This window comes from the organism of the source record quoted next, unplaced genomic scaffold (assembly GCF_019419815.1).
Source record: "Pyrus x bretschneideri cultivar Hongxiangsu unplaced genomic scaffold, Pyrus_bretschneideri_v1 Contig21, whole genome shotgun sequence".
Taxonomy (NCBI): Eukaryota; Viridiplantae; Streptophyta; class Magnoliopsida; order Rosales; family Rosaceae; genus Pyrus; species Pyrus x bretschneideri.
Window position 1 is genome coordinate 3,420,065 of NW_025999513.1, and position 17,881 is coordinate 3,437,945.

Genomic DNA, 17,881 nt, shown 5'->3' on the forward strand with positions numbered 1-17,881 from the left:
TCCCTAGATTAACGATTAGTTTGAAATGAGTTACTTAGACCTTTGTGGACGAGTTACATCTTGTTTGTCCCACCAGTAGCATGGTTGCAGTATATCCTTATTTCCATTCTAGTCACTTGTAACCACAGTTACAATTTCGGATTAACTATGGTATCATTGGAGATGATGTATGGAGATTTTACGCACAGCGCATATTTAATGGACGCATACTTTTGTTAGAATTATGGGTAACTACGGTTACATTCCTGTATAGGAGTATGGTATCCTTCGAAATATAATACAAATATTGTGTGTGCAGCTTGTGATTTACAGCAGATTATTGCGAAAAAATATTTGATTGAGATTGTGATGTAGAAAAATTTATGTTAGTGACGATGTTGCCTCAGAAGGTAGTGAATGAGTACAATCGAGGCTGGTATGTGTATTTCCCATTGAGGGGCAAGATGGTAATATTGCACCCTCGGGAATTGTTACTTGCTTATCAAGACAACAGTGAATTGTCGGTTTTGTGGGGTGCAGACCGTAATATTAATAACTTATTCGTTGGGTTGTTAAGCAAGTAAACAAGTAGATTATTCTACGTTAATATTTGTATTTACTTATTTAATTCGTTAATTGTTATTTGGGCTTGACCCAAAAATATTACATGCTTAATTTCGAAGTGCATTACGCTTTGAACACGTTTATGAGAGGATAGTAGGAATTTGGAGGCATGAAAGAAGAGTCACTACACTCCGATCATGACGGAATGTCATCCTCTTTTATGTAGTCGCTATCACTTTGGACTTATGATTTTGAGTATTTTACTTTGGACTTATGATTTTAAATTTCGAGGACGAAATTTTCTTAAGGTGGGTAGATTGTGACAACCCGTTCCAAATTTTATCGGATATCCCCGAAGGGACAAGGAACCAATTAGAAAATAAAAGTGAAGCTTGCAGCTAATCAAAAAAAAGAAAGAGGAAAAGAAAAGAAAAAAAAAAAAAAAAAAAAAAAAAGGGAAGAAAGCTTCCCGTGCACCCATACCGCACCACCGCGAGGCCATCTTCCAAGGCCGATTCCGGCCAACTCCGGTGGAGTTTTTCGATGCCACCACCACCATCTTGAAGCTCTCATTCCCCTCTACAAAACCCACCCAAGAACCACTTTGATTAACCATGGGATGTGGAGGTTTGAGGCCACGAAAGTTGACGAAAATCAATGGTGCTCCGGCCACCCTTTTCGATTTTTCGGCAAATCGGCAAAGCAATGGCCGATGCCATCACTTGGGCTTTGTAGCCCATCATCCCAAGAGCAAAACCCAACCAACCTTGACCCCGTTGGACCACCGTAGACGACGAATCGACGTCGGGAAGTTTTAGGCACCCGCCGGCTTCGTGGGCAAATTTGACCATCTTCCGTCCACTTTTGGACTTCGTGGCAGGTATGAAAGTTGCTCCACTCACTGAGATCTTCATTTCTGTGAAGTTTGAGAATTTTTGGAAATAGTTGGATTTTCCGGCAAGTCGGGGCGGCCGACCGCCACCCGCGGCGGCGCGTGGCCAGTGGGCCGCCAATGCTATTTTTAGGCTATGTCAAATGTCTTGAATTCAGTTTTGTCATTTGAATGACGTAGGTTGATAGTTGGAACCTAAATTTGTTACGATACGTTACTTGGTAAAATGTGAATCGATGATCCGACCGTTGGATCGTCACCAAAATTGGATACATTATAATACATAATATTTAAAGATTATAGGAATTTACGGATCGAGAATCCGACTTACGGATCTTCCTGAATTGGATTTGTAAGTTAGTAAAATAAATGTTCACATCCACTTGTTTTAGGCAATTGGCGGAGATCTGACCGTTGGATCATAATGAAATTTTAATATGTTATTCTAGAAACATATTGTGGATCGTTGGGAGTTGCGGATTGGAAATCTGATATGCTGATCTTCCGGGTCAAGTTATACAGGGATGTAAACCCTACTGTCGATCTTTGATCGACGGTTGACTTGTGGTCAATGGGTCTCAAACTATTTTAGAATGTCGTTGAGGTTGTGTTTTATGTGAATTACATATTCTACGGATAAGAGTTCTGAGATGTGATTTGATAATTGGTCACATGGACCAATCATTCAGGACGCCTCGATGCGTGCGCTAGAGAATCATAGCGTGGACTCCAGGTAAGTGGATCTTTTCCTTTTTATCCCACATATTATTGAGAGTTCTATCGACACCTTTAAATTGATTAGCCATATTACTTTCATATATAATTATTGTGAATGCTTGAAGTACTATATGAACTACGAATGGCTTGATCCCTGTTTAGGGTACGTAGGCAGTCTAACGAGACGTTAGATGCAGCCATAAAATATTTGAGACAAAAACCTTGCTTGGGAAATTAAGTAAGGCGAAGGAAATTGGTAAAGGCAAGTTTTAGTTTTATGAATTAGTTAGCTAAATTAGTGTTAATTGGGTCGTCATGGATAATTATCCCTGAAAATGAGTAGTTTGGGAGTAGGGCGTTATTGATTATACACTTCTCACTGTATTGTTTATAATTGAACATGCTACGACATGGTTGAGTATTAGATTGCATCATGGTATATCAATATGTATATTACTTGCATATAATTATTGGGAATGCTTTCAAGTGCAAAGGTGAACTCAAGACACCCAGGTAAGTTCAGGTGAGTTTATGGTACTAGTTGAATCGATTGCGTTATAGCATGACTACAGTTATGTGTTAGGCAACTTCGATACTGTCGTACTGGTTGCCATGAGTTGCACATGTTATATTGAGATGCATTGAGAGCTCATAAACCTGCACCCCGGTGTTAGTGCTCCCGCCCGTGGCCAGGGCACTGTCCTTCACGTGATGTTCACCTCCCGCACCTTACGCTCACCTTGGATTCAAGGTAGGTGCACAGTCTTGTCGTACAGACCACTTTAGGTGGTTCCGACTCGTAGGTGACCCGCGATTATTCGCCCAGTCTTCACGTGATCGTAGCACTTGAGCGCATTTATTTACACCCAGTCCTGTCGTACAGACCACTTTAGGTGGTTCCGACTCGTGTGCAGGTATACTTATTGAGCTATTGGCTAGCCAGGATTGACGAGATATGGATAAGTCGTACAGGTCACTATAGGTGACTCTGACTTATATGCTAGTCAGGATTGATGAGATATGGATAAGTCGTACAGGTCACTATAGGCGACTCCGACTTATATGCTAGCCAGGATTGATGAGATATGGATAAGTCGTACAGGTCACTATAGGCGACTCCGACTTATATGCTAGCCAGGATTGATGAGATATGGATAAGTCGTACAGGTCACTATAGGTGACTCCGACTTATATGCTAGCCATGATTGATGAGATATGGATAAGTTGTACATGTCATTTTAGATGACTCTAACTAATATATCATTTTGTATTGATTTAGTTCATTTGGCCTACTTATTGATGTATGGTGGAGTTGATGGCAAACCGTGGTTTTGGTCATTTCTGAGTATGGTTTGGATATATGTATATATGTTGTACTGTCTTATGGAAAACGATACGGGTTTTACATTTAGGGGCATTACTTTTTGAGAGGTAGTAACTTTGGGAAGCTTGGTTTTATTGCTTACTCACACCTTCTGTTTGTTGCCCTCCAGGTTTTAACTGCTGAGTTTGTATCGACAAGAATCTGTGACGAATCTTTGTATTGATGGATATTTTTGAGGGTATGATTCTTACCCATACTACTGTACCTTACTTATGCTCTGACATCGCGTGTGAAATGGGTTCGCTCCCACTCGTAGCGCACTCTGGTATTTAGACACTTTTAGATTCAAATTTATTCACTTTTTATGCACTATCACATTTTATGGCTTTGTCACCTTCCAGGTGTCGGCCAGCACAGCTCGATTCAGGGTCCAAGTGGACTTTCTGGGTCAGGGTGTGTCATTTTGCGCCACGAATCGTATTTTATCGAGCAAGGGTTTATTTTTACTACTGAGTGTATTATGGGTTTTAGACTTTTATTATGATATTGAATTTTACTCTTACTTTTTTATGGCATCTGAATTATAGAAGTTTGTAATTCCATAATTAGAATACGATTCACACTCGAGAACAAAGACTTTTCCTTGAATCTAGGGTACCAAATTAGATGCAAATTATATAGGGTCTGATCAACCATTTCTCTATAAGCTGCATGCTAGTGATACGCAAGTTTTGAAGCCCCTCACTTTTTACCATTCTCAATACTTGTATGCTTTGAATCTGTTGTCCTTGTATTGTTTGACATCCTAGAAGCTATCCAAAGAAAAGATCATGAATCCACTTGAGGATATATAAAATAAGATTTCCCTTAGTTATACAAAATAAAAAAAGGGTTAAATTACAGTAAATTTAACATCTTTATTGGGCACTGACATATTACAAAAGTCGTAGTAGGGGAAAAAGAAAACGACAACTACTGAAATTAGGGTTGTTTTGTGGAGTCAACATGCTTAGAACTTGGAGGTTTCGTTTTAAGCACAGGATTGCTCTCAAAGAAATTTGTAGGCCGAAGCTCAAATCCACCGCTTAATGTTGGCATAATTGGAAAATCTTCTTGGCAAGGAACATGATGAAACCCCACGGTGTACCATAACACTATGTCCTTATTTTCAATCTCTCGGTTCCTACACATTTTCACATAAGTTAGAACAAAAGAAATCTACACAAACATATGTCTAAAATTATTACTCACACATACACATCATTTGGTTTGCGAATTTGATTTAAAATTTTGATCTCCTTAACAGTATCTATAATTAAATAATATTAATTGTTTAAATATACCTGAGGCTCCAAGTAGCCAGTGTTTCTTCTCCATGGCTCCGATCAGCATATAGTCCTCCAGCCCATTTTTCAGACTTGTTATAAGGTGTCACCCATACATTGTAATTGGTAAATGCACCTCGGATTTGTGGGTAATCATCGTCGTTTAAAAGTGCTTTTGATATTGACCCTGGAATTAGACGATAACCGATGCTGTTTCCAGGTTTGGTCTTCTTGTTAGGGTTTACCACAACCAGCTCCGATGCCTTCAAACCCAACTGAATTTTTGCATCCGATTCGGTTTTAGCTGTCTCACTTTCAACTGTCCAATAGCTCTTTCTAGGTGAGTTCTTGTCTGTCACTCTTTTGGTCACCAAATTGTTTTTGACAAAGGAGTTGGCTTCACCATCCACATCAAGATCAAGGTAATAGGTCAAGAAATGGTCGTGGTACACCCCAATTGTATAATCTGCTAGCAATGTACCATAAGCATCCTCCTTTATTTGACTAGTGTGAGTGTAATCCGCAGCCTTCACTTCTAGTATTCCTGTTAAGCCTATCTGTTTGAAAAAGAAAATGGTTTAGCTGCAACGCAGAAACACCTAATGACAATTTATTCACTCCTCCATGTCTACTTTTTCCCTGAATTATTATAAAAAATGAATGCAAGATCACATTTTTAGAACGCTCGTGTCAGCTCCCTTTCTTATGTATAATCTTATGCCGATCGATGGCAAACAAATTAAAATACTATCCATCTTTATCAATTATCATACCCCAATTTTGATGGAGCCACTTGGCTTAAATTCCCAGTCGAGTATGTAATCGTAGTTGCCAACAGTTGCGACCATCCTCACTATCAAGCTCAGTTCTGGCCTAACCTCCGTTATCTGTAAAACCAAGATCTGTCATGTTCGAATACAACACAGTGGCAAACAACGTCGGTTGAAAATTCAGGCATAAAATGTGTAATATAATTTGAATCAGAATTAAGAACTTGTAACAAATATTATATTTTAACTAGATAGTGTGTGCCACCCAACCTGCAACGTGGTAGGAAAAGCTTTGACTCAAATATTTTCTCCACATGTTAAGAAAATGCTAGAATGGACCACACATTCAAACCATGCATGTTGCATAGGCTAATGGCATGACGTAACGCGACAATTGATATGTTTAATTAACAATCAACCATAATAAATGAACAACTATAAGAAATACAAGAAAGGACTTGTTCAAATTGAAGTTAAAAATCAATTTGATGCCCTACCAGTTCTCCAGGAATTGCATATTCAGTGTGACGCCACATGACACTTCCAGACTGTTGCTCAAATATGCAAAAAGCATTAGATATTTTAACAGGAGTACCATCCTCCCCAGCAAAGTATGCATCCAAGAACTCAGCATTGGCAGGGCAATCAGTCAAGGGCTCAAGTGGCATAGCCAGTTGACCAAAACCAAATTCACCGGCATCAAAGAAGGTCTTGTAGTACCATTCTTCAGTTGGGTCCATGTACGGCACAAAAAGCTCGGATACGAATGCTCTGTATAATACTTGACGATATGTAGCCTTTTCTAGATCGTAGATTGATGCCAACGAAATTATTGGACCAGCTCGAACATCAAATCCCAAATGGAAATCCCAATTGGCCCAGCTGAATGAATATTGGACTTATAAATCAGAAAATTAATGAGTGATTGTAGACAAACAACATAATGAATCGAAGGTAAGTTAAAGCTAACCCTTAAACCAACATGAATTTTGGCTCCAAAACTAAAAATTAATAGTATAGTCTCCACCTCCATGTTCTTTGTTTTTTGTTTTACTTTTTATGTTTTAAAATATGAAAAAAAAATTATTGTTAGTGTTGGCTGTTGCGATCACATTCTGATGAGAAAAATAGAGTATTGACTTCTGAATTTTGATTCAATTGGAGTTTGGTGTATAAACTAAAAATTTGTGAGTCATGGTCTCTAAGCTTGTCACAATATAGATCAATGATTTTTTTTTTTATAACTCAGTTAAAACTTTCATCTCTTTTTTTTTTTCATTGTAATCCTTTATTTTAGACAAAAATTTGAACAGTGTTATGCAAAAGAACTAAAACTCCACATTGTGACAAATTTAGAGACAAATACTTATAAATTTTTAAATTATGAACCAAAATGTCAGTTTGGTCAAGTTCAGATCAATACTCCAATTTCTAAATTTTAAGCCTGGCATAGGAAGGGGGAAAAATCAAGCATTGGTGAAGCTTAACCTAGCGGCACCATAATGGTCCAGATGGATCCATCTTTAGGACATGGATCCTCTCCGGATCTATACATCCTAATCTTAGGGGTCTACCAATCTAGGTTATTTAAATTTGATCCAATAACTATAAACAGAGACTCATTTTAAAAGTTATAATAACGTTATCCGTTAGATCAAATTTCAATAGCCCGGATTGGTAGATCCCTAGGATTAGGATGCATGGATCTTGAGAGGATCCATGTCCCATCCTTTATGCATTAATATAGAGTAATATTAGGAAGACTAAATTTTTTAAATCAACTTGCAAACTAAATGATGTGTCACAAATAAGAATAAGAACGTTAATCGATACTTAATAAATAATTCAATCATCTCCAACCACATCATTTAATTTATAAATTTGGTTTAAAAAATTTGATCTCTCTAACATTACTCATTAATATATAACCATAGTGGTCCAGATGGATCCATCGTTTTCCTTATTTTCGAGTCAGTAATTCCATATTTTTAAATCAACAATTCAATACCATGCGGCACCATAACAAGACAATGAGCTTCAATCTTTAAGTCCATTAGGACAAGGACTCACCAGTTGACAAAGATGTACAACACACGTATACATTAGCAACGGCAGAGGCAGTAACAGTTAGGGTGGGCTTTAGCATAGGGAGAGTTTTAGTCGTTTAAGGTTAAAAATACTGATAATTTAGATTATTATATTATTTTTAATTGTTATAACCCATCCAATAAGTAAAAGTTTTGCAAAATAGAATTACTTTTAGAAAAAGTAAGAGTTAATAAATATTACATAAATTATTTACTTTAATCAATATCAAAATTTATTATTATTATATTTCAAATAGTGCACACGATGACACACATGTCCAAATAAGTCTTTTTATTTTATTAGTTTATAGGGAGTAAACTATAGTGATTAGTTTAGATTTCCTAAGAGTAGTCATCCGATTTTAAAAAATAGATTTAATATTTTATTATTTTAGGTTTCATATGAGTAGTTTATTTTTTTTATTTTTTGACTTTTGGGGTACAACATTGACAATTTTTCACTTTTCAGAAAGCCTTCGTTATTGATTTTTCTCATCAATAGGTAAGTTTTTGACCATTTTATTCTTATGTCTTGATGATTTTATTTGTTTATTGCTTTAATTTTAAGAGTTTTAAGAGTTCGTACAATGGTACTTTAAAACAAGACTTCGCAACAAGATAAAGAATGAATTTTTAGCAAATTCAATGGTTGTGTACATTGAAAAAGAGTTTGCCGAAAAGATTGATTCAGAAGAAATAACAAAGGATTTCAATTCCATTAACTTTAATAGGTACTTTTTCATTTATTTGTTAAATTGTTATGACAAGATTGATGATGTATGTATCTTTCTACTATAAGTTATAACTTCAAATGTTTTCTTTGTTAAATCTAGTTGAAACTTACTTTATTCATGGTTAAATTTCTTACTTTAAATTATTACCTTCATGCTTGTTATTGTGTAACTTTATTTAAGTAACAAAAAAATTTAACCATTTAATCTTCTCGTAATAATTTTAGTTTAGCCCATCCATCAAATAATTCATGGCTCCACTATTGTACATTAGCCAGGTCATTGCCGGCATTTGTCTTGTGATTACATAGTCAAGACTCAAGGTTGCAAATTTTAATTTGTAATGTCTAACTACAATTCTACGCCTAATTTGTGGAATATTTATCGTTCAAGTTTGTTGTCATATGAAAATTCTGGGGGACAAACCAACTAGCCAACTAAAGTCAAGAATAATGATTTTAAAATAATTGAAAGTGTTTTTGGTGAAAATATTTTTTGTATCAATTAACAAAATGTAAGTGAATATTGCAAAAGCGCTTGAAATGCATTCTGCAAAGTTTTAGAACCCAACATTTGGGACACTTTGAATGTGGTCCCTAATTACTAATGTTCTTTGACTCAAATCTTTGTGGTCTTTAGTTTTTTATCGAAATTCTTAATATTAATATAATAATGTATTTCTATGTAGGTTATTATATTTTTAACTTAAAAATGAAATTTGTAGTTATTTATATTAATGAGATTTAAAATAAAACCTCATAATTTATGGGATTAAAAATAAATTATACTTTCCAATATATTTTGTGTGTGTATATATATACACATTGTGACATCTCACATCGCCCAGGGGAGTGATCCTTAAATGTATATTCTCATCCCTACCTAGCACAAGGCCTTTTGAGAGCTCACTGGCTTCAGGTTCCATGGAAACTCCGAAGTTAAGCGAGTAGCATGCGAGAGCACTCCCAGGACAGGTGACCCATCGGGAAGTTCTCGTGTGAGTTTCCAGAAACAAAACCGTGAGGGTGTGCTAGGGGTCCAAAGCGGATAATATCGTGTTATGGTGGAGTTGGGCCCGAGAAGTGGTTCTGCTCGGGCCGGGATGTGACACACATGGGTACGTTCATAAAAACTAACTAAAAAATTATTGTACCAAAACATTGGTACATTTTTCAAAAAAAAAAAAATAGATATTAAGCTTAATAACATTATTAAATTTCTTTTATTAAACTTGACATAGAAACATTCTCAAATCAACGAAATAGAATGTACCCATATAAGTTCACAAATGGATTAGAGAAAAGATTGAATCCATTTTATATTAAAAAAAAATGGATACATTTTATATTAAAAAGAGGTACATTTTTCATATAACAAATTGGTATATTTAAATATGGGTACAAATCAATTTTTTTTATAAAAATTTAATGGGTACAAACTTACTCTAATTTTATTTTTTATATTTTAGAAATGTTTGAATTGAAAATTAATTAGTAGTTTAATAAGGGTGTGAGTATTAAAACTCTAAATCAATTACTAATTTTTATTATAAAAATTATGTAACTTACATGTAATTCATTAATATATTAATGATAGAAACTTTGATCAAAATCTAAAAACTAATAAAATCTTAATCAATGAACATTAAATACTAGAGACCGAATACTAATTTTTCATATTCATTTTCCGGTCCACCTTCATTATCATAAGTTGGGGTGTTTTATTTTATTTTTATGGAAATAATTTATGCAAGGTTTTTCTCTTTTATATACCTTTTTTGCGTCTTTATAAGTTGGGGTTTCTTTGCAGCCACAAGTCTGAATTGAACAAGTACTAACAGAAATAAGAGGAACTGTTAAACATAAAAATGGTTTGTTGAAATGAAGATAATCAACCTCTGTGCGAAATTTCTTGTGATCACACATTTCTCTTAAAGTAAATTCACGTAAAGCTAACCTTATTTTGTGCCCGTCGATTTTGAACCCGGGTCCGTTCGGTTGCTCGATAACGAAACCATTCAGCGGCGGACCGAATGGCGGCTTCTGCTTTGACAGCCGATACTCCGTTCCTTCAGCCTTCGGCATCGGAAGCCTAGACCTGTCATAATACTCCACTATTTTCATTTCATCAAGATCAACCAACAAAGATACTCCCTCCAAGGGCCTCATGTACAGATTAGCCGTGCCCTCTTTATAAAAAGACAGAATTTTGATAGCTCTTCTACTATGCTTCTCCCCAAACCACCCAACTGTAAACGTGGTACAAACAACGTCGGACAAGTTAAGCTCCCTCTTCTTAACCGAATCGAGAAATGGTTGATAGGAAAACGGAAGTGCACTTGCCGCTGTTTGTTCGTCGTTGGTGAGCATAGGGTAACCATCATTTCCACCGTAAACTTTATCGGAAATTATGTAACGATTGGATAAATCGACCACGAGCTCGTGGATTTCTTTGTGGAGGCGTGCGATGACAAAGGCTCGTCGAGGAGGGGGATTTGATTTGGTTTTTGATGAAAGCCATGATTGGAGGACTGGTTTGTCTGGCTCGTCTAAACCTATGTACTGAAAGGTTAGGTTGTGTTTGAGGCCAGATGGGTATGATTTTTTCACTATGGTTCGGACCTTTTTGAATTCAGATGGGGTTAAGGGATCTAGTGGGTGGTGGCTTGAGATTATTAGGGAGAAGGTGAAGAACAAAGGGAGTAAGAAGAGTGTTAGTTTCATAGTTGAAGACGCCATGGCTTTACTTGTGCATATCGAATAAGCGAAAGTATCAAGCCTCCATAAATAGTCCGTTTGTGGTCATATTTTAAAAGGAAATTGCTAGTGGTATCACATTTTTTTAACAATTATATGATGTTACAAATAATATGTACATGTCATATCAATTAATAAGTGAGAAATGATAAACACACACCCTTTTTAGCATATTAGTACCCACTTATATTTAATCTTGACCTTTAATCTATTTGTCTTATTCAAACCAATGACTAGAAAGAAAAAGAGTGAAAATCATTCTATTAATAAATTTATCTCATTAAATGTTGGTTACATGTGTCAATTGTCATTTTACGGGTACATGAATATGATCAAACAATGTGGTCTCTCTAGTTTATAGTCCATGGATTTAATGTCTTACAAGTAAACAAATAATCATTAAATGTTGGTTACATGTGTCAATTGTCATTTTACGGGTACATGAATAAGGTCAAACAATGTGGTCTCTCTTGTTTATAGTCCATGGATTTAATGTCTTACAAGTAAACAAATAATTGATTAATTATGAATAAGACATCTTAATTTCTCGTTAAATGACTAATTGCAATCGATTGGTTCAACTTCAGTGCAAGGATGTAAACTGAAGATATAAAGTTAGAAATTCTAGTGTCATCTTTATTGGAAATTTTTGGAAGATTTCAAGATGTAAAATTGTTTGCTTTAGTCTTGAATTCTCACTACATTAAGTTCTGAATTCCCACTTTTTTAAGAACATTATATATTTTGAAAAACTGAGCTAGCTAGAATTACGATGGAAAGCTAATCTCCCTGGTAGCTAGGGTGAAAACGTGAATTTGGAGGGTTTGCCTCAACATTCTGCCTACTCGCGCTAATTTGGAGAAAAAAGAGATGGCGGTGGACAATATTTGTGTTCCTTGTAGCTCGTCTTTTGAGTCGGCACTACATATGTTTAGTGATTGCCCATTTGCCCAAGCGGTATATTTCTCCTCCCATTTGAATTTGGGTCCAAGGCCTCTGGTGCATTCCTCTGTGTGTGATTGGATGTCTTCGTGTGTTTCTTCCCTTCCTACTAGTCAGCTGGCTTTATTCCTAATACTCATTCATTCGATTTGGCGTGCAAGAAACTCTCTGCTATGGGATGCCAAAGTTGAAAATCCGGCTTTGGTAAGTCATTTAACCAAAGGAAGAGGACTGTTAACGACAAAGTTTGGGACTGGAATTGGGGAAGAGAAGGCTTTGAGACAACGAAGGAGGTTGGGATAGACCGGAGCCGAAGAGGCATACATGTTTTCACGCTTCAGAAAATTCAACAACAGTGAAGGCTGACGAGTATCGGCCCTGCCAACAACAATGAGTTGCATTAGTTGGAATTGTAGAGGGCTTAGGAACCTCCAGACAATTCATTCTCTGAAGATACTTGTTCTCACTAAAGTTCCCACTGTGCTTTTCCTATGCGAAATGAAAAGCTCAGTTCAATACATGGAGAGGATGAAAATACAGCTACAATATGATTTTCTTTTTACGGTCTCGAGTAGAGGAAGGTTTGGAAGACTCTGTGTGATGTGGAAAAATGAGGTTAGCATGTCCTTACAAACCTATTCTTCTAACCATATCAATTTGGAGGTTGGTGGTTTGAGGGATGCAAGACATTGAAGGATTACTTGTTTTTATGAATATCCTAATGAAGCGAAAAGACACAAGTCGTGGACTTTGCTCGAACAACTCAAGGCAAATGCAAACTTGCCGTGGTGTTGTTTAGGGGATTTTAATGAAATTCTAAAAGCCGACAAGCAAGAAGGGGGAGACCTGCGTAATGAGCGACAAATGCAGGGTTTCTGCAATGCAATGAATGTGTGTCAATTGATTGACTTAGGGTATAAAGGAAACAAGTTTACATGGGAAACAACACGTGGATGAGGCATAAGGGTTAGACTTAATCGGGTTCTTGTCAACCAGGAGTGGATAAATTTATTTCCAAATGCTTCGGTTTTTCACCTCAAGCCAAACTCCTCAGATCATATCCCGTTGTTACTTGATTGGGAGGCAAAGTGCATATTAAAGTACAAAAAATCTTTCTGTTATGAGGAAGCTTAGACGGCAAGGGAAGTATGTACAAAGGCTGTACAATTGGGGTGAGCTGCTGAATTTGAAGGCTCGCCGATGTTTCTAGTTACGGAAAAAATAAAGGCCACTCGAGTTCAATTGATCAATTGGGTGAACCGTGGACATCGAAGACTCCCTAGCAATATTGTAGCAAGTGAGGATAAGTTGAATAGTCTCTTTGGCCAGCCTTTCAACGATACCACCATTGCCCGACGGAAAGAATTATAGAAGCAACTCCACTATTTACTTGCTCAAGAGGAAGCCTTTTGGAGGTAACGATTCCGAGAGAATTGATTACATTTAGGTGATCAAAACAATAAATATTTTCACCAAAAGGCGAATTGAAGGCAACAAGAAATGGTTACATGGCCTATTCGACGAAAATGGAGATTGGCATGACGACAAACCCGTATGGAGAATATTATTATGAATTATTTTACATTGCACTATTACTGTAGTACTTTCTTGGGTCAAGACCAATTTTACGTGTATGTTCACATTGCACCATTACGCTCACTTTTGATTCATTGTTGGTGTAAGCCAGTACTAGTTGCTCTTGCATCTAGGACTCATATGTGATGTGCTTATCGTCGGCTTCATGTTATGAAGACTAGCTCAAGCATAAATTATTACACACAACCTCTTCATGTACCTACTTTTTGCATAGATTTGTGTCTTTGCATTTTAATAAACATATTGTGGTACATTGTTGAGATACTTGTGATTTATCTGTACCCTTAGTATAATTGCTTTTACACTATACACTTTGGTTTTCATACTTACAAAGTATGATTTTGGAAACTATATGCATTTATAACAGGAGGTTACTATTTTGAGAAAAGAAAATGTTTTAGTGCATCCTTATTTTTGCCTGCTCACACTCTATGTTTTACATCCCTCCAGGACTTAGTAAGTGAATTATATGGCTAGCTATTGATCACTAATGGTTCTGACATCCGCTTCAATTAATACAGGAAATTTATTTCCTCTTAAGTGTAAAATATTCTTCATACCCAGTATGAGAATATTCTTTTTTCTGTTACACTTTTATCTATTCTATGACATTGTATGCATTTTAATAAGAGTTGATCACACTACGTACTCTCACACTAATTTAATTTAGTTTTAGATTTTGATTATAATTTACTCGTACTTTTTACACATCATATGCATGTTATGATTTCGTCACTTTCCAGATGTCAGTCATCATGCCTCAATCTTGGTGTCCTTTTTAATAGCCGGATTGAGGTGTTTCACCTTTTGAATAGGTAGCGGGTAAGACCTCCAATGCTGTGAGTGGAATTAGTCCTAGGCGCACTAGATAAGACTTAAGAGTAACTAAGAGCCAATTAACATTATCTTTATCTTTCTAGAAGTGATTTGCTTTAACCTTGTTACCAAACTCAAGTTAAAGTGGGACAAAATATCGCTTTAAGATAAAAGTATTAATGTGTTTCAAAGTCTTTTTATTGTCTAATTCTCAACCCTGTTCTAACAGTGACAATCGACGCATATGCTGGACTTTGGAGGTATCTTTATCTCGATATACTCCAAGGGTTTTGTTTTTTGTGTTGTTGAAGCACCCAATCTTGTTTGAATATTTCTGCAAGGTCACGAAGTCGCATTCTTAAATGTATTTCTTTCAGTCTTTTTTTTAATGGATGAAATACTCCGATCGTAGCGAGTATTCAAATGTCGATCTAACTTCATTTTTCAGTAATATATAAACACCAAAATGTGCCCTAGCATACTATTTGTAATGAATGAGTTCCACATTGATAAGAGAAGAGATCTTGCATGGGCTTATAAGAGGTTGGGCTAATTCCTATATTGTTAATTTGTTTTATGGTGGAACCTCAACTTTCTTCATGGTATCAAAGAAGGTTGTCTCACGTGTGAAGCCAAACGCGCACCACATCATCCCGTTGTGTTGTCCATGTGTTAGGCTTGAAATTTCGCCACACATGAGGGGGCGTGTTGAGAATGAGTCCCACATTAATGGGAGAAGGGACCTTGCATGAGTTTATAAGAGGTTTGACTACTTTTCATATAATGAGTCCTACATTGATTGGAAAATGGACATTGCATTTCTTTATAAAAGGTTGGACTACTCTCCATATTGCCAATTTGTTTTATGGTGGAACCTCAACTTTCTTCACTATTTGATGAGTAAATCTAACCAATGAAATTGGTGACCTTAGGTCCCTTACTGTATTTTAAGTTTGATCATCAACCTGAGGAAAACTTGTGGCATAACTTTGGACAATGATTGTCTGCCTTCCCACTTCCGATGCCCACTCGTGCCCTCCAATTTTGTGTGGTCACGGTTAAGCCATGTCAACATTTTATATTATTTTTTTATAGAGATAATAAGACAAAAATGAATAGTAATATAAAATGTTGACAAGGCTTAACCGTGACCACACAAACAGAAAGGCATGGAAAGGCATTGAAAGTGGAAGGGCAGATAATCCTTGTCTCATAACTTTTGGCCGGAAAGTAGATATTAGTCAATAGCTTTAGTCATTGATTGATATGGCACATGTTTCATACTTTGTGGATTAATTAATGTTAAGTTGCTTTTCCGAATTGTAAATATGATAATACTTAGGTACTCATTTGTAAATTGCAATGCAATTATTCACGGATTATAAGATATGCTAAACACAATCTGCTTGCGTTTTCAATTGTTGCATTCATTAATCATATTGCCTAATGAATAAAACAACTAAAATGCAAATAAGGAATCATAAAGGAAAAACATCACATTGACCGTCCAAGTTTTTGTTTTATTGTACTACAACTAGCTAGTTTTTGGTCTGCGTTTAGGCATGTCCACTGTTGAGATGGTCAGGAGGAATTGTTCTAACTTTAAGAACCGGACTGTTCTCAAAGAATTGGTAGGCCGGAGCTCAAATCCACTACTCAATAGCGTACCACATGACTATGTCTTTGTTTTCATTCTCTCTATTCATGCACACTGACAACGATTAAAAAAATTCATTACAAATTTCTATATCCGCTTGTCGACGTAATAATGTTAGTTGACAAAATCATGGATCAAATACAAATATACAATTTAATCGCTACCTTACACATAATATTGGTCACCCAAATTAATATGATTAACTATGGTGTTCCCTAAAAACAAAAATATCTTGATCCCTTCCACAATGTATATGGTCTTTTTTAAATGATTTGAAATATTCAAAAGCATTTTTGACAACTTTTGGAAGAAAACGTAGAATTGTTAAGGGTTATCATCTGCAAGGTTTTTATTATTTCACGAAGCTCTTTTAAGTTCTTGAGGAAGCATTTCTAAGTATTTTTCCAGAAAGTACAAGATTTACCTTCTAAATATTTGACATGAAACGTTTTCAATGTAAGTGTTCATGACAAAATTACGTATCTTTCTAAAAATATTTTCAAGCAAGCCCAAAATACTATACCTGAGGGCCCAAACTGCTTGTACTTGGTAAAAGCACCACGAATTTGTGGGTATTCATCCTCTAACAAAAGGGATCCTGTAATTGACCGTGGAATCAAACGATAACCAGTTGGATTCCTATGTTTGGTCCCTTTATTAGGATTTAAATTTTGAAATAATAGAAGTTTAATCTTGTGTTTTTTTTTTTTTGGCTCATCAATCAACTTGAGGACACAAGATGCCCAAAGCGTTTAAAAAAACACTATTTACACATACTTAGTTACAGTAATTAACATCTTTATAGGGTAGCAAGTGGTGAATTATTAGTGGATTAGATTTCATTTTCAACTTATTACATTCCAAGTTCAAATCTTTTTCTCCATTTAATTAGATTAAACGTAGCAATATGATTGCCAATGAAAGTTAGTTGAGTTACTAAAGATCGTTCTCTTCACTAGGAAAAGGTCTAGGTTCGAGTCTTGTGTTGACGATCCATTTTGGTGGGCAATTTGTAGAACTCCTCTATAAATCCTCAAAGAAATTTGCAGTATGCTCTTGCACTGGGTTGAGGTAGCATTCCTTCCCCTTAAATTTTTGGAAAATTTTTATTTAAATCCAAATAACCTCTTTTTACACCCAACTTACTTTAAATGTGAAATGTCTTTATTACCCTATTATATAATTACCATCAAGTACAGGATAAAATTACAAGAAAAATAACCGTTAAGTAATTTTTCTCCCACATTCTGTTATGGCAAAAACCCTAAGACACTTTCATATAGAAAACAAGCTCTTTTTTACACATAGATGGTAATTTTGAAGTTTTGAATCTTCCAATTAAAGTATAAATCTATTTATGCAAGAGTTGAATTATTGATTCATATGACATATACCAACGTTATAACTGTTAGCTGTATAAGTTTACCAAGTCTTGTCTTGTTCTTTTTGGACACCATTAGCAAGTCTTCTACTTCTTAATTACATAACACGATCGTAACATCGTGCTTTATTTTTATTGGATTACATATCCAACTGCTACTACCTAATGAGAGTTGAAGATTCTAATAGTTAGATAATAGACAATATTGATTAATTATGTTTTTTATGTGTGCATTCGTATGATATCATACTGATAATATTGGTCTTTGCTCTGCAATCTAAATTCGGAGAACATTTTCCGAATGAGGGTCAGCCTGGTTATGGACTTCCTTGGTTACATGTATC

The 17,881-nt window shown here is 35.7% G+C and overlaps 1 protein-coding gene across 1 annotated transcript; it reads right to left on the reverse strand.

The window, feature by feature from the left end:
- Nucleotides 1–4,307: 4,307 nt before the first annotated feature.
- Nucleotides 4,308–11,157, reverse strand: LOC103956668 (primary amine oxidase 2). The gene is made up of 5 exons (XM_048584356.1): nucleotides 10,346–11,157; nucleotides 6,069–6,453; nucleotides 5,575–5,688; nucleotides 4,820–5,358; nucleotides 4,308–4,659 (listed from the first exon to the last, which is right to left on the reverse strand). Exons 1-5 carry the CDS (start codon nucleotides 11,125–11,127, stop codon nucleotides 4,458–4,460), a joined length of 2,022 nt encoding a protein of 673 aa, XP_048440313.1. The 5' UTR covers nucleotides 11,128–11,157; the 3' UTR covers nucleotides 4,308–4,457.
- Between the last annotated feature and the right edge of the window lie 6,724 nt (nucleotides 11,158–17,881).

What these genes read in the sequence shown, in the direction of transcription:
- LOC103956668 (XM_048584356.1), bottom strand. Translation starts at nt 11,127, where the DNA reads ATGGCGTCTTCAACTATGAAACTAACACTCTTCTTACTCCCTTTGTTC. An exon ending in ATGCAATTCCTGGAGAACTG is followed by an intron (nt 5,689 to 6,068) that starts GTAGGGCATCAA and finishes TTGGTTTTACAG; the next exon opens with ATAACGGAGGTTAGGCCAGA. An exon ending in GTGGCTCCATCAAAATTGGG is followed by an intron (nt 5,359 to 5,574) that starts GTATGATAATTG and finishes TTTTTCAAACAG; the next exon opens with ATAGGCTTAACAGGAATACT.